The 23,771-nt window shown below is 44.0% G+C and overlaps 1 protein-coding gene across 1 annotated transcript in view; it reads right to left on the reverse strand.

Annotated features, from left to right (window-relative positions):
- Window positions 1-23,771, reverse strand: part of LOC124613407 (carboxypeptidase B-like) — a 59,929-nt gene that overhangs the window by 14,387 nt on the left and 21,771 nt on the right. The window contains 3 exon segments of the mRNA XM_047142111.1: window positions 4,206-4,296; window positions 11,896-12,201; window positions 18,144-18,240. Of these exon segments, the coding sequence (XP_046998067.1) occupies window positions 4,206-4,296; window positions 11,896-12,201; window positions 18,144-18,240 (494 nt within the window).

Genomic DNA, 23,771 nt, shown 5'->3' on the forward strand with positions numbered 1-23,771 from the left:
CTATTTGAAAGCCAAGTCCAATATTCACTAGTTTCGTCAATAAAGTTCAATTAACCCGTTATGCACGGTTAAACGCGTCTATCAGTTCCTGTCTCTGCTTAAAAAATCAGTTTCCGAAGTTCGTGAATCACGTCACGCAAGAAACACTTCTGAACGCAAAACAATCTCGTCGCGTTCCGTACTCTCAATAACTAAGACAAGAATTGTTCTCGCACGTCTTGACAGGACGAGAGCCAGCAAGTGACTTCTTCTGTGAAAGAGTATTGTAGGCGCATTGCATTTCTTCGTTGCGCTTACAACTCTCTTCCACATAAAAGTTATCTCTGACTAACATCACCTTGGACTTAGCTTTCAAGATATTAATTGCAGTTATCACTTGGATATTTGTCCATTAATTAAATCTGAGGTTTCTTCCTCCTCTTTTCATAACAAAAATTCCCAGTGATGTATAATGTTGTTGTATCAAAACTTCTTGGTCTTAGCTTATCGGCAAAGATGTTGTATTTGCCAAGATAACTCTTCCCTATTTCATATTATGATATTCTCTCTTAATTCACTTTAAGGGGGTCGTTGGGGTGTTATAACGGGGAGTATTGAGTTGTCAGCAGAGAACCAGTAACAGCAGAATGTGGCGAGCTGCTTCCCCTGCAGCTAATCCTTCTTGCTGTGAAGTGACAATGAGCACTCAGTCTAAGTTTCAGGATATTTTGATGACACACTGGACGGAGTTTACAAAACACGTCGTCCGTTCACGTCTGTATTCGCCATGAAAGCAGATCGGCTGCACTGATGTGTTTCTGTTTTTTTTTTTTTTTTCTTTATTGTATTTCGATTCCCCCCAAAGGGGGCGGGCTGGCAGCAGCTTATTACGTTGCTCTGCAGCCTACAGACTTTTTAAAATGTGAGAAGAAGATAATTACAATAAAAGCAGGCGGTAAAACGGTGACTGAAATTGCAAAACGGCGGAAAATTGTGGAAAGTTAAAACATAAAGCAAGGGGTTGGGAAAGCTAATAAAATACACAGGAAGCAGACAGGTAACATAGTAGACAGACAATTAAAAAACATGGCGACAGTCTGGTTTCTGTTCGCAAGAGATATAAAGAAACACCCAGCGACAGTATGATGTCCGTTTGCAACACTTCGGAGAAGACAACAACACAGAACACTCACTGTAAACACTGCACTAAAATGTCGGCACAAAGATAACACACCATAGCCGAGGGCAGATGGGGGGGGGGGGACCTGGACAGATGGGGGGAAAACAAGGAGGGAGGAGAGGAAAAACGAAAGGACAGGGAACCAAAGAAGGGAGAGGACTCATAAGAAGGGGGGGGGGGGGGGGAGGGGCAGGGCAGACACGAGAGGGAATGTGAAAAGGCAGAGGAGGGAAATGCAAAAGGACTCGGTGGAGAGAAAGGGGGGCAGAGAGAGGGTAGGTGGGGAAAAAAGAGGATGGAAGGGGGAGAGAGGGAGCCAAGGAAAAGGTCGGAGGAAAGGAGGGGGGAGGTGAGGATCAGAGTTGATAGGAGGGTTAAATGGAGGGACAGAGGGCATCATCTGGGAGGGGGAGTTGATGGAAGCCGCCTTGGCAAAGGAGATGAAGGGTGTAGAGATGGAGGGTAGGGGGGACGCAACAGTGAAGACGTGGCAGGGGGTAGGGATGGGAGAGGAGAGGAGCAACCAGGGAGTGAGGGGGATCAAGGCGGCGGAAGATGTGGAGGATGCGGATATGTTCGAGGAACAGGAGCAGATGGGGGAAAGGAATGAGGTCATAGAGGATCCACATGGGGGATGGGAGGCGTATATGGAAGGCGAGGCGGAGTGCATGACGCTCAAGAATCTGGAGGGACTTATAGAATTTGAGGGGGGGAGGGGGGGGGGCAGATATCCAGGCAAGACTGGCATAACAGAGGATAGGACGTATTAAGGATTTGTAGGTGTAGAGGATTTTGTTTCTGGTTCTATTGTCTATGTTATAAAGTCCACTGCCAAAGTTTCTGTTTGTATGTTTGAACCAGTCTCAGGAAATACTGTAGCGATTTTAATACCGTTTTCACTATCAGATAGCTTGATTCACGAAGAAGGTTTCTGTATGTAATTTATTATCTCTAAGTCATTATGAGAGTGTAATGTATGTATTTTTATCTGTTCCATAATTAATTGGCGTTTCGAGAGACATCTCCTGGTGTCGACAGGAGTTACAAGCCCGTCAGCTGGAGAGGAGGCCGCATCCGGCTGGGAAAGAGCAAACTAACTGCCGCCGTAAATCCAGAGAGCAGCGAAACTTGACCAGAATTTATAACTATTCTAATCTAGCTGACAAGCGTGGTTTTGCCTGGGTATTGATTTCGTCAGTTTTCTATTATAAACGTAAACAAAAAAAGAAATTGAGCTTGTAATGAAGAATCGAAAAAAATTCATTTCCTCATATTTGCGAAAATACCTTTGAAATTATGAAACAGCCGTACAAGAAAATATGCATAACGCAGAAATCCTAAAGTGCAGTATCCAAATTAATAAACGTGATCCCGGAGAGCTTCTGTACGCTGACCGCAGCTGCTTTGCCTGTCTCCAATGTGATTTTGTAAACGTCTGTCTCCATGACAACGTCTTTTCATAGCTCTATAGACGGCTATTGCTTCCTACAGCCATTTGCGCTTCGCAGTTGAAAGCTGCCAAAAACACTGTCAGGTGTCACGGATTTCTTGACTGATTGTAGATGTGTCTTAACAATAAGGGATAAATGTATTAACATTTCACACGTAATACGGCATTATTTCACGTTTAGCACGTCATATCTCTTGTACGACGACTCGTACATTGATATAATTTTGTAGATACATTCAGCAGTATATGACGATACCGTCTGCGAAGTAGGTTGCGGATTAAGTTAATAGCAAAGAGGTAATAAATTTAAACGTCATGTATGATTCGGCAGTTTTCACGCATCTCAATGCTTACATCGCCGTATCTCCTGAACTGTGATAGGTAGGCAGTTATTATCCCCATAGCGATTGTTGCTTGACGGTAAAGGATATGTGTACCTAGTTTGGTTGAAATCGGTCGAGTGTTTGAGGAGGGCATGCGGAACACATATACATACACACATAACTACTTTTTTATTGTAGAGCGTTTCCCACATGAAACCAGTACGCTTCGTGTACTGGCTAACTATTTCTATTGTGAAGTGGCAACACTGTCTCGAAAGTTGACTCCACTGCACTTTAGCAGAAAATTAAGTGCAGGTAACTAAGTGTTTTTTTAGTTAGTTCGTTATTACTTGAATATCGGGCGTGAGGAGTACCGGGCTTACTTGGGGCATTTGTATGGATTAAAGTCCCCCGACACGTTTCTATGTCGCTAAGTGAAGGCTCGCTGTCGGGCCGTAGATACTTCATGCTACCCTTGCTAAGGCGGGGCGGATCTCTAGCTGTTATTATTAAAGTATTCTCCTTGTCGCTGGACGAGATATTGAATTTAATTTTCCAATTATCGAAGTACCACCGCTAACTGTTTCTGCTTGGTAATGCGGTTTTCCCAAAGGTAGCGTTGGAGTCGGAATTGTTTACTGGAGGGTTGTTGAGAGTTTTCGTGACTAAGAAAAACTATTCCTCCCAATTTAATTTCTCCCATAGATGTTTACAAATGATTGCGAAGTAACTGCAGTTTGAAAGTAGACATCAAACAAAACATCAGGAACGAGTAATTTACAAGTGTATTTATTGTCGAGATGCATCTCCGAAACTCCTGTACGAAGTACGTTCGTAATGTTTCTTAGACTTTTTTGTCCAGCGTATTTGTGTAGATTCAGGCATGCCGTTAGAAAATTGTTTCGAAATTCAAAGAAGCTAGCAATCGATCAGCGTTTGCGCACGAATGACATCTACCTAATTAAATCTAATGCAGTTTGGTGAATAGGCGAAAAAAGCGATATCGCTTGGCTACACAATAGGCGATAGTTGACTGGATACACAGCCCTCAAGCATCTGAGAGTAGTTGTACGGTGCGACACAACACAAGATGTGAACACTGGCAAGTATATTTATTGGATCGTACAAAGAAAAAGGAAAACGTAGCGCAATTCCGTGATCAGTATGAGCAAACTGTTCAGCTGTTCGCTGTAAAGTCAGTGTTCAGTATGTACGAATCTAATAAAATGCAATCGACGTTTAGTATGTAAAAGACAACTAACTGCTTCCTTACCATTCCAGTGGAAGTCAAAGTTTCTGTTGCCGTCCACTCCTGGGCAATCAGGAGATGTTCTTGTTGATCGGGTCTTCCTCCACATACGCTCCTGCGAAAAACAAAAGTATATATCAGTAATGGTGTAACCTGTGGGTGTCTTCGCCTAAGTAAAAGTGCAGACGGCAAGGTTTTATGAGCTTCCACGTATCGACAGTATCATTACAACCAAATTTTAAAGCACTAGCCAGCGGCTTGTAATTGCTCCACAGATGTAAGGAAGAAAATATTTAGACCACCTTTGGTTAATTTTATATTAAAAACTGATTGTTACCAAAATTAAATGGAAATTACACTTACATAGTCTGAAAAAACATACTTTGGGGTAGGACACACTTACTGCCCATACAGGTGCGGGTGAGGATAAAAAGGAACTGACAAAGAAGATTAACTCAAGAACTTCTGTAGTAATTCCAAAAAAATTTGAATAGTCTTATTATTTGTATTATTTGTGCAAAAATACTGCGGAAGTACACCCGCAGCAGTGGAGTTGAGGGTGAGGGGCCATGTCATGCAGGTAAATTCGACAGCGACCCATATTAGTATCTAATCCATAGTTTTCGGGGTCACTGGGATCAATGGTGACAGGTCCCTAGGAGAGGGGGAGGGGTAGGGGTATAAAGATAGTCACGTATCAGCGTACCTCGGTAAAATCTGAAGAAACTTTTTTGCCACACTTACTATGTAGAAAAAATTATTTGACAGGAAGACACCCCTATCATCCCTACGGCTGAGGGTGAAGCTGAAAATGTGTGACACGGAAACGTAACACAGAAACTCCTGGAGCGTATTTAGTAAACATGGTGTCCCGCAAACGTAGTGACAAATTTCGAGGAGTTGTATAGGATGTCTTGAGGAATAAGTCCAGGATAGGAGCCCGTGTCTGGAAACGTCACCCAACGACGCTACAGAGCGGCGAAGTTACAGGCGTCTGGCACTGAGCAGAAAACGTCACTTGGTACGCTGGCGAACAGTATGCGGAACGTCTGCGTGATTACTCTTCTATTCACAATAAAGTGCCTGGCAGAGGGTTCAATGAACCCACTTCTAGCTCTCTCTACCATTCCACTCTCAAACAGCGCGTCGGAAAAACGAAAACTTAAATTTTTCTGTGCGAACCCTGATTTCTCTTACTTTATCGTGATGATCACATCTCCCTATGTAGATGGGTGCCAATAGAATGTTTTCACGATCGGAGAAGAAAACTAGGGATTGAAATTTCATGAGAAGATCCCGTCGCAACGAAAAACGCCTTTGTTTTAATGATTGCCACTCCAATTCACGTATCATGTCTGTGGCACTACCTCCCCTATTTCGCGACTGTACAAAACGAGTCGTCCTTCTTCTCCGTCAGCCCCACTTGATGCGGATCCCACACCGCGCATCAATATTCCAAAATAGGGCAGACACGCGTGGTGTAAGCACTCTCTTTAGTAGACCTGTTGCACCTTCTAAGTGTTCTGCCGGTGAATCGCAGTCTTTGGTTTGCCCTATCCACAACATTATCTGTGAGATCGTTCTACACTCCTGGAAATTGAAATAAGAACACCGTGAATTCATTATCCCAGGAAGGGGAAACTTTATTGACACATTCCTGGGGTCAGATACATCACATGATCACACTGACAGAACCACAGGCACATAGACACAGGCAACAGAGCATGCACAATGTCGGCACTATTACAGTGTATATCCACCTTTCGCAGCAATGCAGGCTGCTATTCTCCCATGGAGACGATCGTAGAGCTGCTGGATGTAGTCCTGTGGAACGGCTTGCCATGCCTCAGTTGGACCAGCGTTCGTGCTGGACTTGCAGACCGCGTGAGACGACGCTTCATCCAGTCCCAAACATGCTCAATGGGGGACAGATCCGGAGATCTTGCTGGCCAGGGTAGTTGACTTACACCTTCTAGAGCACGCTGGGTGGCACGGGATACATGCGGACGTGCATTGTCCTGTTGGAACAGCAAGTTCCCTTGCCGGTCTAGGAATGGTAGAACGATGGGTTCGATGACGGTTTGGATGTACCGTGCACTATTCAGTGTCCCCTCGACGATCACCAGTGGTGTACGGCCAGTGTAGGAGATCGCTCCCCACACCATGATGCCGGGTGTTGGCCCTGTGTGCCTCGGTCGTATGCAGTCCTGATTGTGGCGCTCACCTGCACGGCGCCAAACACGCATACGACCATCATTGGCACCAAGGCAGAAGCGACTCTCATCGCTGAAGACGACACGTCTCCATTCGTCCCTCCATTCACGCCTGTCGCGACACCACTGGAGGGGGGCTGCACGATGTTGGGGCGTGAGCGCAAGACGGCCTAACAGTGTGCGGGACCGTAGCCCAGCTTCATGGAGACGGTTGCGAATGGTCCTCGCCGATACCCCAGGAACAACAGTGTCCCTAATTTGCTGGGAAGTGGCGGTGCGGTCCCCTACGGCACTGCGTAGGATCCTACGGTCTTGGCGTGCATCCGTGCGTCGCTGCGGTCCGGTCCCAGGTCGACGGGCACGTGCACCTTCCGCCGACCACTGGCGACAACATCGATGTACTGTGGAGACCTCACGCCCCACGTGTTGAGCAATTCGGCGGTACGTCCACCCGGCCTCCCGCATGCCCACTATACGCCCTCGCTCAAAGTCCGTCAACTGCAAATACGGTTCACGTCCACGCTGTCGCGGCATGCTACCAGTGTTAAAGACTGCGATGGAGCTCCGTATGCCACGGCAAACTGGCTGACACTGACGGCGGCGGTGCACAAATGCTGCGCAGCTAGCGCCATTCGACGGCCAACACCGCAGTTCCTGGTGTGTCCGCTGTGCCGTGCGTGTGATCATTGCTTGTACAGCCCTCTCGCAGTGTCCGGAGCAAGTATGGTGGGTCTGACACACCGGTGTCAATGTGTTCTTTTTTCCATTTCCGGGAGTGTATTTTAGGTTATTTGTAATTGTAATCCCTAAGTATTTAGTTAAATTTACAGCCTTCAGAATTGTGTGAGTTGACGCGTTATAGAAATTTGGCGGATTTCTTTTAGTACTCATGTGAATAACTTCACACTTTTCTTTATTCACGGTCAATTGCCACTTTTCGCACAATACCGATATCTTATCTAAATGATTTTGCAACTCGTTTTGGTCATCTGATGACTTTACAAGACGGTAAATGACAGCATAACCTGCAAATAATCTAAGACAGCTAATCAGATTGTCTCCTATGTCGTTAATATAGATCAGGAACAAAAGAGGGCCTAAAACACCTCCTTGGGGAACGCTGGATATTACTTCTGTTTTACTACATGGCTTTCCGTCTATTACTACGAACTGTGATCTTTCTGACAGGAAATCATAAATTCACTTGCACGACTGAAGCGATATTCCATAGGGCGTAGTTTGGTTAGAAGACGCTTGTAAGGAACGGTGTCGAAAGCCTTCTGGAAATCTAAATATATGGAACCAATTTGACATCACCTGTCGATATCACACATTACTTCATTAGTATAGAGAGCTAGTTGTGTTTCACAAGAACGATATCTTCTGAGTCCGTGCTGGCTATGTGTCAATAAATCATTTTCTTCGATGTACTTCATAATGTTCGAACACAGTATACATTCCAAAACTCTACTGCAAATCGACATTAATGACATGGGCCTGTAATTCAGGCCGAGCAGTTCTAGACGCTACAGTTTGGAACCGCGCGACCGCTACGGTCACAGGTTAGAATCTTGCCTCGGGCATGGATGTGTGTGATGTGCTTAGGTTAGTTAGGTTTAAGTAGTTCTAAGTTCTAGGGGACTGATGACCACAGCAGTTAAATCCCATAGCGCTCAGAGCCATTTGAACCATTTTGAAGGAGTGAAGACAGTCTCTTAAAAAGGTATTTAGAGCATTTTATCAGCTTTTTTAAATAGATATACTTGGCTCTTCTTTCTTGTGGTTGTAGATGTTACGGTATTCAGCCTAACAGCAACTGCCTTGTGGTCGCTAATCCCTGTATTCGTCACGCTACTCCCTATTTGTTCAGTATTATTTGTTGCTAAGAGGTCAAGTATGCATTCGCAACAATTTACACGCCGAGTCGGCTCATGAACTAATTGCCCAAAATAATTTTCTGAGAAAGCATTCAGTACAATTCCAGATAACGTTTTATGCTCGGGTAAGGGAAATACGGGGAAGGAAATCGGCCGTGCCCATTCAAAGGGGCCGTCCCGGCATTTGCCTGAAACGATTTAAGGAAATCATGGAAAGCCGAAACCTAATGGCCGGACGCGGGTTTGACCCGTCGTCCTCCCGAATGCTGTAGCGAACTGACGACTGATAATTGTAGCACTTCCGAAATGCCTCTGCCGCAGCCGCTTCACGGGCTCTGCAATGTGTGGAGGAGCGCCATCTTGGATAAAAATGATTCTACCCACATGTGGACACTGTTTAAGAGACAAAGAGGGGAGGGAGGGGAGAAGGCGGGGTTGGCAAGGGGGGAGGGGGGGAGGCTGTCGGTGTGCAGAAGACTCTAACAGCGTCGGATCAACTGGTTTCCTCCCTCTGGCACACTGCACTTCAAAAAAACTTGTCGTTTCGAATTTTGTAATCATTTTCTCCAGACTCTTAGCATAAACGGGGCAAATGTCTTTTATCACGCCCTGGAGTGTCCGAAACTTCTGCAGCTTTATCAGGAGCGCACGATCCTTCATGGACACAGTCAGTTGGGCGTCTCAGAAGCAAAATGAGGAAAAGCCGCGTGCCGCGTGTCTGTTGGTGTGCGTATTCTGGCGCTTACAGCGCCATCTACTGGCCAAATTTTCGTTTTCTTTTTTTCCTTGACCTTTTTCTCTGCGTCAATAATATGCAGTTCAAATTTTACGTCATTCTGAGCAGTGGCTCTCATTCTACACTGTTTTGAAGCTGGCACTTTAATCATGGAAACCCTTTACATTAGGAATGTGTTGACATCAGATTTTGTTGTTTAGTTTCCAAGTTTTTACATCATGTGTACTCTGTGGCTGTCAACAGAAATGAGCCATAAGTCTATATTAACACACGGACGTAAAAAAAAATCGCAACCAAAAAAATGATTAATGAAGTTTCGGGAATACGTTTGTCTAGGCAACATATGTAAGTGGTTAACCTCGCAAAATCACAGGTTAATGTAAGCGCTAGATGAGCCATTGCAAATGTGAAAAGCTGGTACATTAAAAACCGGTGTAACCGCAATAATGTTCAATGCAAGCGTGCACACGTACATCCATTGTGTTTTACAGGTGCCAGATGTCAGTTTGGGGGATAGTGTCTTATGTCTGTTGTATTTGGTTGGTCTATACAGGGACAGTTAATGCTGTTTATGGATGACGCTGTAGTTGTCATGCGTGATGTCCCATATGTGCTCGGCTGGAGACAGATATGGTGATTGAACAGGTCAAGGCAACATGTCAACACTCTGTACAGCATGTTGGGTTAAAACAGCGGTACGTGGGCGAGCGCTATCTTGTTGGAAAATGCACTTGGTATGCTGTTTGTGAATGGCAGCAGAACAGGTCGAATCCCAGACTGACGTAAAAATTTGCAGTCAGGGTGTGTGGGATAACCACTAGAGTGCTCCTGCTGTCACACAAAATCGCACCCCAGACCACAACTCCAGATGGTCCAGTGTGTCTAGCAAGCAGACAGGTTGGTTGCAGGTCTTCAACTTGCCTCCTTCTAACCAACACACAGCCGTACTGGCACTGAGGCAGAACCACCCTCCTTCCAACAAGACCTCCACCCAGTCCTCCAGTGAGCTCTCGCTTGACATCACTGAAGTCGCAAATGGTGCTGGTTTGGGGGCAGCGGAACGCACGCTACAGGGCATCTGGCTCGGAGCTTTCCTTGAAATAAGCGATTTGTAACAGTTCGTTGTGCCACTGTAGTGACAACTGCTGCTTAAATTGCTGCTGAAGATGCAGTACGATGCGGCAAAGCCACACACCGAATACGATGGTCCTCCCGTTCGGTAGTGCCACGTGTCCATCCGGAGCCCGGTCTTCTTGCGACCATACATTCTCTTGACCACCACTGTCAGCATCCACGTGCATTGGCTACAATTCTGTCAAGTATTTCTGCAGTATCGCAGAAGCAACATCCAGCCACTGGTAGAAACACGCCTGCCAACTTTCGTTTATGTCACACAAGTCCTTCCTGGTGTTGCGATCTTTTTTCCGCCAGTGTACATCCGTTCATACGCAACATTAGGATGTTAGGGCAAGATCCGAACCAAATAGTTGTTCAGAATGTATATTTTAAACTACGTATTCCGGTAAAATGGTGGCCTATAACCCTTTATGCGCTTACCATTTCAATAGTTGCTATGACCTAAGTTGTACTTAGTTATTATAAATCTGCTGAATGTGCCGGTATAATTGGTTTTATGCTTGAAATGACCTGTGGGCATCGCTAAAATTAGTGACGTTTTGGTTTGAAAAACTATTTGGCGGTGTTCCCTATTTATTGCTTGTGCTGCGGATTTACAATAGCCTTTACTTACGTTTTCTCGTTCTCATTGCTGAATCCAGAATGTTACCACATTGCTGTGGCTTTCACTCACTTTTCACTGACATTTACCTTTCAGGTAGGCTGCTGACAGTCGTTTGTTCTACTGTGTTGTTTTCGATTGACGGCCGCGAAATTCGCGTGCGCGCACTCGAGTTTATACTCTGTTGTTTGTTTGTTAGTTTACAGCGTTGCAAAATACTGCACGATCAATGACGACTTTGTCGCCCCATATGATAGCTTTTATGATAATCTTTGCTATTCTTGATGAACGATAGACATGATTATCGTGTTTGTAAATCCCCAACACAATCTATGAATCGTAAACCACACCAAACTGTTTTCTAAATCCAACCCTCAACGAAATATTACTGATGCCCACGATTCACTTTACCCATAAAAACAAACCAATACATTCAGCAGGCAAATAATCAGAGCTCAAGACAGTTCAACTGCAGCAATGATAAACTTCAAAAAGGGGCATCTACCAATATTTCACCGTTTAGACGTTATATTCTCGACAAAAATTTAACTCACGTGTGGCTCAGAAGCTGTGGATCATTTTTGTTGAAAGTCACACCCCACCCACAGCATAAAAAAGGTAAACATTATTTGTGATCTAAACAACGTCAAAATCTGATGTCCACATGTCCCTACATTGGACTCGCATTCGGGAGGACGACGGTTCAATCCCGCGTCCGCCCATCTTGATTTAGGTTTTCCGTGATTTCCCTAAATCACTCCAGGCAAATGCCGGGATGGTTCCTCTGAAAGGGCACGGCCGACTTCCTTCCCCATCCTTCCCTAATCCGATGAGACCGATGACCACGCTGTCTGGTCTCCTTCCCCAAACAACCAACCAATCACATGCCCCAACCTGCGTAAAATTTGTATCTTTGTATTTCACAAGCATTAAAGAAAATACGCACTGAAGATGCCACAACTGCAGTGAAACATGTTTGGGGACTGAACAAAGCAATAATTCTGCTCTTCCAAGAAGGCACACCCTCTGTAGTTCATTAATAAAACGGTAATTAAACAGTGTCATTAGAACTGAGTGGCTTTGTTGGAATACAGTTCCTCTATAAATAGCAGCCCTAGGACAGATATGAAGATAGCCAAGCAGTCATTACGTTTGTGAAAGTGTACTCGTAACCATCGGGGTTGAGCACGGGTATGATGTGCCAGTCGACGCTGGCTGTGAGCGCGCCCTCGGCTGCGTTCTCGACCAGCTGGTTGATGACGTAGAGGGCGGCAGCTGGCGCGATCCACTCCCTGGCGTGGATGCCGGCGTCGATCAGGATGACCGGCCTGGAGCCGCCGCCTCCAGAGGATATCTGGATGATATCCAGAGGGCGACCCTCGGACGTCTGTCCGATGCTCTGCACAGTCACCGTACTGGGATAGCTTGATGCCAGCTGCGACAGGTATTGCCGACTCTGTGAAACCCAAGTCAGAATGTTAGACGGGCGCATTGGTAACCAACGGGATGGCAGGCTATGATGGATGCTTGTGCAGTGTACAGTTGTGAGGTTATGGCATTCTGTTTATTGAATGGAAGGGAGGGGGTGAAGCATGGTGCCGAGACGTATACCACTCGATACTCGCTAGGCTACCCGTTTCGAATATCACTAACTGAGCTGACAAGCTAAGTGTCTCCGACTGGAAGGACATACCAGAGTCAGCTGTGTCAGATACTCGTAATGTCGCCGCATAGAAGATGAATACACTATTGGCCATTAAAATTGCTGCACCACGAAGATGGCATGCTACAGACGCGAAATTTAACCGACAGGAAGAAGATGCTGTGATATGCAAATGATTAGCTTTTCAGAGCATTCACACAAGGTTGTCGCCGGTGGCGACACCTACAACGAGCTGACATGAGGAAAATTTCCAACCGATTTCTCATACACAAACAGCAGTTGACCGGCGTTGCCTGGTGAAACGTTGTTGTGATGCCTCGTGTAAGGAGGAGAAGTGCGTACCATCACGTATGCGACTTTGATAAAGGTCGGATTGTAGCTTATCGCCACTGCGGTTTATCGTATCGCGACATTGCTGCTCGCGTTCGTCGAGATCCAATGACTGTTAGCAGAATATGGAATCGGTGGGTTCAGGAGGGTAATACGGAACGCCGTGCTGGATCCCAACGGCCTCGTATCACTAGCAGTCGAGATGACAGGCATCTTATCCAAATGGCTGTAACTGATCGTGCAGCCATGTCTCGATTCCTGAGTCAACAGATGGGGACGTTTGCAAGACAACAACCATCTGCACGAACAGTTCGACGACGTTTGCAGCAGCATGGACTATCAGCTCAGAGACCATGGCTGCGGTTACCCTTGACGCTGCATCACAGACAGGAGCGCCTGCGATGGCGTACTCAACGACGAACCTGGGTGCATGAATGGTAAAACGTCATTTTTTCGGATGAATCCAGTTTCTACTTACAGCAATATGATGGTCGCATCCGTGTTTGGCGACATCGCGGTGAACGCACATTGGAAGCGTGTATTCGTCATCGCCATACTGGCTTATCACCCGGCGTGATGGTATGGGGTGCCATTGGTTACACGTCTCGGTCACCTCTTGTTCGCATTGACGGCACTTTTAACAAAGGACGTTACATTTCAGATGTTTTATGAGCCGTGGCTCTACCCTTCATTCGATCCCTGCAAAACCCTACATTTCAGCAGGATAATGCACGACCGCATGTTGCAGGTCCTGTACGGGTCTTTCTGGATACAGAAAATGTTCGACTGCTGCCCTGGCCAGCACTTTCTCAAGATCTCTCACCAATTGAAAACGTCTGTTCAGTGGTGGCCGAGCAACTGACTCGTCAAAATACGCCAGTCACTACTCTTGATGAACTGTGGTATCGTGCTGAAGCTGCATGGGCAGCTGTACCTGTACACGCCATCCAAGCTCTTTTTGACTCAATGCCCAGGCGTATCAAGGCCGTTGTTACGGCCAGAGGTGGTTATTCTGGGTTCTGATTTCTCAGGATATATGCACCCAAATTGCGTGAAAATGTAATCTCATGTCAGTTCTAGTATAATATATTTGTCCAATGAATACTTGTTTATCATCTGCATTTCTTCTTGGTATAGCAATTTTAATAGCCAGTAGTGTAATTAGGGTAAAACTTTGCTAAAAATTCTGTTGAACTGGAACTTTAGGTAACACTCTTCCACTGCTTTAAATGTTGATGGTGAAAATTTCCCCTTTCTTCTGCATTCTACTTGGTTGAATCTCGGTGGCGACATAATGATTTCAGCAACAAGGGCAGAATCGTCATTTTTTCTATAAACAGATTCGTCGTTTTTAAAATAACGATGGTGGTTTGCTGGGGTATTCAGTACTACGAGTAATAGCCGCAGCTAAATTTTTTACTGAATGGACGAGTCACTTTGAAAGCCATCTTAAACATCAACTATAATTAAACATAATACACAATCAACACATTGAATAAAAAAATCAAATTAATAATGATGTCATAGAACCATATGACGTGGTATTATAGTTAGTTTTGCTGAAGAAAACGTTAGGTAGGAGAGCAAAATAAATAAACACAACAATAATAATTGCCTAACATTGTTAAGTGTTGTTTGGCCCACTACATAAGTTTGAAATTTTCTTTTTATGTCTGCCGTGAATCGATATAGACTAATTCCAAACTCTGTTACATATATGCTCCATCCTCATAAACTGACCCTGTGACAAGATACTTCTCAAACAAAGTTCTGTCTGTACAGTATTCTTAGAAATTAAATCTATAGCTCTATACAAATCCATAATTTGTAATTTAAGCCACAATATTTCAATTAATAAGTGAATAATAACAAAATAAAGGCCATTTGGAAAGCTAAATGAAGTTTCAGAAACTGTAACGTCTCTGAAACTGAAAAGCTTTTAGTCACTGTGTTTTCTTTTATTAAGGGTTGTTTACACTTCTCCTATTGGGTGTAGGCTGGCAGCTAACAAATTAACACTCTGTAGCCATTGCATACTTTAATTTATAATTTAGGTGGGCAAAATAAACTACCTAACACAAAAGTTAAGTACCAAAAAACGGATGAAAAGACGAAATTATACTTCACGGGTTGAGAGGATATGTTATTTAATTTCACTTATTTCCAAGTCGAGGCGAATCTTCAAAGAACTTGGCACTACAAGTCCACATATCTGTATGATGTTGCGCTCCCTCTGGCTAGAATGCAGGCACTAATTCGGTTGGGGAAAGTGTTCTAAACCTGTTGTGTCCTGTTCTGAGGCAAAATAGCCCACAACTACTGTATCTGATCCATGATATCCTTTATACTGACAGAGGAATGGAGTTGACGTCAGAACTGGTCTCCTACATATTTTACTGTGGACAGATCTGATGATCTTGCTGGCCACATGAGTACATCAACATCCCGATGATGGGTCACAGGGACCTCGCCATATGTGGACGAAAACTGTCTCGTCCAAAAATGGCACAACGGTACTGTCGCATGAGAGATAACACGTGATCACACAAGATGTTCCTGACGTTGTGTTATTCTGTCAGAGTTTCCTCACTACTACCAGCCATGAGCTGAAGCTATACTCGGTAACGCCCCACAACATGAGTAACACCTCCGTGTCTCTCCAAAACATTGGATAAATGGCAGCTCTTCCCAGGCGCCCAGCAAACTCGCCCACGATGGTCATGCCCTTCATCAGCAGTCCATGCTTCCCTGTCGCGTCACCACTCCAAACGTAGTCGTTTGTGTCATGGTGTTAACGGCAGCATACGCGTGGGACCGTAATTCTCTAGTCCGGCCGCTGCTGTTATCCTACTGATAGTGTGGAATAACACAGAACGTTGCAGGAAGTCCATTACTTCATCTCGAATGGCAGGAGCAGATGTGAAGGGGTTACGATGTGCTTGGTACACAGTACCTTGATCCACTTTTGTGTTGGTCAGATGTGGTTGACTAGAATCTTGACAACATCTATGTCTGTACTCATCTTCTCGTGCAGACCAACAACGGGCTACTGTCAGGTTCGACTGCCCCACAAATCTTGCCCGATTCGACCAGCTGGTCAAACGGAAACCTCAATGAGGTCCCTTTCGAACTCTGTGAGATGCTGACAATTCTGTCTCACATGAGTACATGATAACTCAGTGGTTTTCACAGTGATCATTCGACATCTAACGTTGTCCGCGTCGTACTAGACTTGGTAACAGCACTAAACACAAACAAAATTACTCTACTCCAGTGGCCATTCTGTCACAGAGAATTGCAGCTCTCATTATTAACATACGCTCGGATGCTGAGTATGTGTGCGAAGTTACATTGACAAACGACCATGTCTTCTGGAAGCTTCACGTTTTCTGTAAGGCAGTGTAGATTATTTTCATGACACAATGATGTGACGTAGATTATATTCCTTACGAGAACTTCTTGATCAAGGCTCCTAGTAATTGTGGGTAGGGATTGTGATGAGGCAATTATTCCAAAAGATGTTAGATAAAAAAATATGTAGGATGGCCATGTGGAAAGGAAGTGATATTTGGAGTGTAGGTGTCAGGAGACGAATAGGGTGTCAGCTGGGCGAGGAAAGCGTACTTTTTAAGATTACATTTGAGATGGGATGGGAGGAATAGATTTCAGCCACGAGTTCGTGATATGGAAGGGGATGGCGTTGGAAATTAGACTGGCAGAGGATATGGTGTGTTTTTATGATTAAAAAAATGGTTCAAACGGCTCTGAGCACTATGGGACATAACTTCTGAAGTCATCAGTCAGCTAGAACTTAGAACTACTTAAACCTAACTAACTTAAGGACATCACACACACCCATGCCCGAGGCAGGATTAGAACCTGCGACCGTATCGGTCGCGCTGTTCCAGACTGTAGCGCCTAGAACCGCTCGGCCACCTGGGCCGGCTTTTAAGATTAATTAGGTTGAGTCGACTGTTGTAGATTCTCAGGTAAAGGTCTTTGGTGCAGAATACTCGGGTGATACTTGCTGCAATTAGTGCCTGGGGTTTTTGCAGGATTGATGCAGAGGTAACACTGATTATTTCATGGGGTAAAGTTGTTGAGATGAAGTTTCAGATATGATTGTAGGATACTATTGAGTGCAGGGAAGCTCATGTTCTCAGCATACTGTAGTAGGTATGCAGGAGGGATGAGTTTTGGGACCTCAGCTGTGTATAGGAGTTAAAGGAGTGGTAGTCACAGTGCATTTCCAGCTTAGGTTTATAACAGTGAGACATAGATTTTCTGTGCGAGAAACTTTCAAGCATTGTGGGCTGCTCAGCGACATATGGACAGGTGAATGATGAGTATTCCTAAGTGAGTCAATGGAACAAGCATGCAGAGCAGGAAAAAGACTGGAGTGGAGACCTTAATTATAACCATACTGAAAAAGAAATGGAGCTGGATGACCACGAACTCTCCACGATGGTCTCATTCTTAATAAATAAACCTGTAATGAACACGATACTCTTCTTTAGAGCTTCTCAGTTTCCTCTAGCGGCTCTATATGACACAGATCCCAAACTGACAAGCAATATTATAGTATTGGTCGAACAAGGCCTTAAATCGTTCTGTAAGTAGGAGGCCTCTTTTAGAGAGCTGCTGGAATGGTTGAAAATAATCCACCCCACAATTTGAAATAGTATTTAGGTATGATAACGCCCACCACATTCGAATAAGACCATACGTAATCTTTTTCGGTGGTCCTAATGGATTTATTGGGGTCCTCCCTACAGTCCCGACGTGCCTCGATGTGATGTTTATCTCAGTGAACGACAAAAAAAGCGCTTGTGTGGTAAGCGTAGGCATTTAACAGCGAAAAAATGTGTCACTTCATTAAGAGTACACTGCAACCCCATTAGCACTTTCCAGTTTATTAACGCCCATGACCAGTTACGAGATACCCAGCGCCATTATCAATGTCACGTTGTAAATAAAGCTTTCTTCGCCCTTTCATGACGTGGCAACATTAAATACATCGAGATATTTTCCGAACAGGAATTTATGCCTTGCTGTAGCGGTGAACAGACGACTGACAGCAAGCACTGTAACCAAGATGAAACGCTTGGCATACAACAACCATGGTCCATGTTCTCAGCTTATCGTCTAGCCGTACGAAATACTATAATATGAGAAACAGTGTATACGATATTGTAACAGTTTCAAGAGAAATGTTCATCGTAATTAGCGGACAGTCGCAAGCGAATGAGTAAGGATTTTAAAAATTATGTTTAGGTAGCTATGTCCGGCTCATATGTTAGTATTGATCGTACTTAGTCATATAAAATTGTTGCACATTTTGAACTTCCATCTTTTGGCTGTTACAGGGAGCCAGACAATATAATCTTAGCTCTGGCAGTACTCACATCATCGTAGCGTTGGTATTCGGTGAATGATATGCGATCCTCGGGGCTTTTGGGGATGGATCTCACTAGCGTCAGATTTCGCTCCTTTTCTAAGATCCTGAAAATCGACATTGGCAGTACCTGTTCATCATAGAAGTGATTCTATTTATAATATAACGCATCGTTCTCTCAACACAAATAATAATAATAATAAGAGTAGTAGTAATAGTAATAATAATAATTAATTTTATTATTATTATTTATGCAAAAACAAGACATTACAATACAATAACGAAGCCAGAATATCTATATGCAAGCGAATGTCTAGCATTAAACTACCTTCATTTTCTTTAGACGTTATCCCGTACTTATTGTTAATGTTAGAGGGTGGCCAGGTGCTATTCGTGTCACCTTCCCTTCGCCCCTAGGACGGAATCTGTGTACCCCAACTGTCTGAATCAAGTCATGTGAAAATGTGGGAACGTTTTCTAAATGTATGCGAATCGTGAAATTGAGGGGGACTTGGGTACCAGCCCAGTATTCGTCTAGTAGGATGTGAGAAACCACCTAAAAACCACAGCCACGATGGCCGACACATTGGATCCCGTCGTTAATCCGCTGGGCGAATTAGATCCGGGGCCGGCACGCCTGCCCTAATCCAAGTAGAGGAGTGTAAACAGACGCCGCTATCCGTGCGGCTTGTAGCATTAATACATATTCTAGATAAATTAGAAATACTAGAAATCCAAATCATTAGGAAAAACTGTGGCATTTTGGAAATTACGCAGTAGTGATGAACTTTATCGAAACATCGAAAACATACCAGAACTAATGAGACAGAAAGGTTGGTACGTTTTGGGACATTTATATCGAATACAAGACGTTATATTAACCAAAAACGACCAAATAGTTGTGGGATAAGACGTCTATAAGTTGTATTCATTAAGTAAAAGAGCATTTCGAAAAAAATAATAATATAAAAGGTGAAGAAGCGACAGACAGAGAAGCGTTTAGGAGAAAAGTAATGAATATGAAAGGATTCCAAGCTAGGTGAGTGTGAAAATTGGTGTGAAATGGTCAGAAGACAGGATGAAAAAACGTAGTGAATAGAAGAAATGCTGAAAGAAAGAACCAGGAGTAAGGAACTGAAATAGCACGTAGTCCTTAGTTGGCACTTCCGAGAAGGAAATAATAGTAATAATAATTATTATTAATATTCGCCCGTACGTTTCTACTGAACCACGCGATGTACGACACAGCACATTTTGAGAGTTTCGTTTTAATTTTTCATTGTACCGATGTCAGTTTAAGACAGGGGTGACAGGAGAGGTGGTGGCGAAAATCGTGGATCTCTAGTCCTTGAGCCAAAGTCCTTTATTAGAATCCATATTTGTCAGCAGTGTCTCGTGAAGTGTTGATGGTGATACAGTGGTCGGATGGGGAGGTTAAGCTGGGGCTTCGCCCTTGGTCCTCTTCGACAGGAGTACGCTGTGTGACGGCACCGGGTTTCACCCTCCCCCTTCTCTCATCGTTTCTGCGCGAACACGAGGCTACACTACACGCATACCCATTAGTGTCCCCTACACTTAACATACACATTTCCGCACACAGCTCTCGTACTTCAGGAAGGATAGATGGCTGTAGGTGTGGTTGCATAGAAAACAACTCTCCAATTAGGAAGCTGAACCTGTCCTTCGTGGTCTCCCAACAATACATGCAATACGACTATACTTCGTTATCATTGTCTCAGAATGGGCTCGTTCCCATCCGTCAGACCGAGTCTTTCCCATCTCCCTGGGTTTTTATGGCAGCTGGAGTGTCCTCATCACCTGCAGGCTAGGGGTAGCGTATAAAATTTAGTAATCAAGACGTCGTTGGGCCTGGGTTCGAAACGCGCCCTTGCTTAAATTTTGATTAATTATCACCGTTGGCGGCTGAAGACTTCCGGCATAAAAAGTCACTCTAATTCTGCCAACGACCTTTTCAAAGAGAACAGAGGAGCGGACCGGGCTTCAGTGCACTCTCTTGCTCTTAGTGTGGGAAACTACTCCTAAAGGTGGAATAATCCAAGGCATGAGGGAGCAGAAGGCAATGGAAACCACTGTAGTAAAGACAAATAACGTGTATTCACAGGACATGTGGCCTATAACTGAAAACGTGACATGATGATATCTCCATTCGCAAACGATTCCGGAATAGTCCCCCACTCAGATCTCCAGGAGGGGACTGCCCACGGGAACCTGACCATAAGGAAAAGATTGAATAACCACCGAAAGTATAACTTCTACAAGTCGGGGCGTGGAATGTCAGAATCTTGAACGTGGTGGGGAAGCTGGAACATCTGAAAAGGGAAATGCCAAAGCTCAATCTAGATATAGTAGATGAAGAAGAAGAGATAAGGAAAGTAAGTGAGGATGCTGAAAGGGTAATACAAAGGGTAAAGGGATATGAAATCTAAGAGTCGTGGGGTACTGGAATGCAGATGTAGGGGAAGGAGTAGAAGAAATGGTTACAGGAGAATATGGGCTTGGGACAAGATATGAGGGAGCAGAAAGGCTAACTGAGTTCTGTAATAAATTTCAGCTAGTAACAACGAATCAAGAATCACAAGAGGAGGAGGTATACTTGGAACAGGCCGCGCGATACGGGAAAGTTTCAGTTGAATTACATCATGGTCAGACAGAGATTCCGAAATCAGATACTGGATTGTAAGGCATACCTAGGAGAAGATATAGACTCAGATCACAATGAACAGTTATGAACAGTAGACTGAAGAGTAGGCTGAAGTTTGAGAGATTATTCAGGAAGAATCGATACGCAAAGAAGTGGCATACAGAAGTATTAAGGAGTAACGAGGTAGGCTTTAAGTTACCTAAAGCTGTAGATACTGCAATAGGGAATAGCATAATAGGCAGTACAGTTGAAGAGGAATGGACATCTCTATAAAGGGCAGTCACAAAAGTTGGAAACAAAAACATAGGTGCAAAGAAGGTAACTGCAAAGAAACCATGAGTAACAGAAGAAACACTTCATTTGATCGATAGAACAAGGAAATACAAAAATGTTCAGGGAAATTCAGGAATACAGAAATACGAGTCACTGAAGAATGAAATAAGTAAGAAGTCCTGAGAAACTAAGACGAAATAGCTGCATGAAAAATGTGAAGAAATCGAAAAGGAAAAGATTGCCAGAAGGACTCACTCAGCATACAGCAAAGTCAAAACAACCTTCGGTGAAATTAAACTCAAGGGTGATAAAATTACCAGATACTTTATGTCAAAATTTTATGAAAACCTAAATAATGTTTTTAGGACCCGTGCCGCCAAACGCGCACCACGAAAGCTGGCACGCCCACCAGTAGGTGTGAGGGAGCACGTTGACTGCCACTGACCTGCAGGTTTTACTGTATTATTTAACCTCGCGGTCGGACACTCTTCCTAGAGCCACAGCCGTCGAGGAAGGGAATTTGTGTGAGCATGTGTCAGTGAACGGTGTACACTTTGTTGTGTGCATTATCGTATTTTCACTGTTTGTTTGTCGTATTCTCTGAAGCGGAATTTGGGGGACAGCCCAGCATTAGCGTAAGAGTGGAAAACTGAATAAAAACCACATTCAGGTTGGCCGGCGTACCAGCCCACGGTCGTTAATCGGCGGCACGAATTCGGTTCGGGTGTGGTGCACCTCCCTGTCTCACAAGCTAGCGCACAGTGCGTTAAGCTGTACGAGCATGTCCAAGTTCTTTGTAGTAGTCTGAGGGGAAAAGGAAACAAAACAAACCTAGACCCTTCTTGAAAATCTCCTGCCGAAGAACAAAGAGAAAAAGAGTTGAACAGAGAAATCAAAGAAGCCTATGAGAACGCTATAGCGTACGTACTGCGTTTTAGTACACTGTTTACCAAGCTTATCGCTAGAGAAATTACGGCCCAGTGTACTTTTTATCTCCTACCATTTTCAACCTGAACTTTACACTCCAAATTATTGCTGTTCTCAAAGCATCGTATTTAGCTTACTGAGTAAAACAGCACACCGGAACGAACGCAAAAAATAACGTTAGTAATTTTATCTATACATATGTTTCATGATATAGACACAAATCAAACTGAAAGTCAGCACCACTCCCTGGAGTAGCTTAGTGTTCTAACTGCTTGTTTCAGAACCTGTTAACGAATCATGTCATAAACATTAACAATACCGTTTAACTATTGTTACTATTAGTGGCCACATATCACTGTTGCACATTGTTTGCCTCCTTTCGTACATAAAATTTATTTGCTATGAATTAATATTGTTTCTCAATTTTCCTTTGTTGCTTTAGAAATCATCGTGGGTACAAAGTTATTTCATTTGATGCATGAACGCGACGATTGGACTCAGTGACGTTGTAGACACTCGAAAATCATCTGTATACAACATAGTTGTGTACATTACGCACATCAAGAACTTTTTTTAAAATGATAAAGTATTTTATAGCTTCTGTGAATATCTCCACCACACCCACATACTTTCCTGCATTACCAGGTTAACTCCTGATAAATCAAGATATGTCCTCTTAATGAATCCCTTCCTTTAGTTAAAGTTTTCCATAAATTTTGTTGTACCTCAATTTAATTCAGTACATCTTTATTAGTTACTCGAGATACCCACCTGATATTCAGCATTCTTCTACAGCACCGAACAAAACAGTTTCTGTTCACCTTTTGTCTACATCCATCTGAGTTCCTGAAGCATCTCCGCAATACTTGCGTGCTGGTTGAACCTACCGGTAACATAAATAGCAACACGCCTCTGAACTGCTTCGATGTTTTGCTTTTAATTCGAATTGGATCTCAAACACTCGAGTAATACTCAAGAATGGATAGCATTGGCGTTCAGTACACTGGCTCCTTCATAGATGAGCTACATTTTCCTAAAGTTCGTCCAATGAACCAAAGTCTATCATTCTCTTTCCCTACCAACGTCCTTACGTGGTCGTTCTATGTGACACCGTTTTGCAACCTCGAAAGATTTAATCGACGTGTCTGTGTCAAGCAACACACTATTAATGTTACATTAAAACTTTACACAATCGATATTCCCAATGATCTGCATTAGTTAACGTTTTTTACATTTAGACCACGCTGTCATTCGTCACAACAACTACACTGGTGTCCAAAATTAATGCAACAGACCGCTATTTCCCCGTCCTGTGTCTGTTTCACGATATAATCACATAAACTGTCAACGGATATCTGTGTGTACGAGTTGTGCACGGAAGATGCCATTTCGGTTGACGGAAAACCTCACCAATGATGAAGTCATGGCACCTATCAAACGGACTATTGTTTACCGGGTAGTCCCACATCCACAATCGCTGTGTACATAGTCACAGACGGTGCAGTATGGCACAGAGAAGACGCCTGCCAGATTCTCTGCGTGGAGGGCCATAGCAAGAATGGAAACAGGACAGTCACAAACTCATGTGGCCCGATGGCTTAACGTGAACCGTTCTGTTGTTTCTAGGATGTGGCTACAGTTTATAGAAACCTAAACTGTATCCCGAAGACGAGGGCAGGTCCGACAACGTGTTGCATCAGGAGGAGGGAACAGTTACTTGGCTGTGGGGGCACAACAGTACCACCTCAGTATTGCGCAGCAACCGGCATCTGGTCT

Source organism: Schistocerca americana, chromosome 4, assembly GCF_021461395.2.
Source record: "Schistocerca americana isolate TAMUIC-IGC-003095 chromosome 4, iqSchAmer2.1, whole genome shotgun sequence".
Classification (NCBI taxonomy): domain Eukaryota; kingdom Metazoa; phylum Arthropoda; class Insecta; order Orthoptera; family Acrididae; genus Schistocerca; species Schistocerca americana.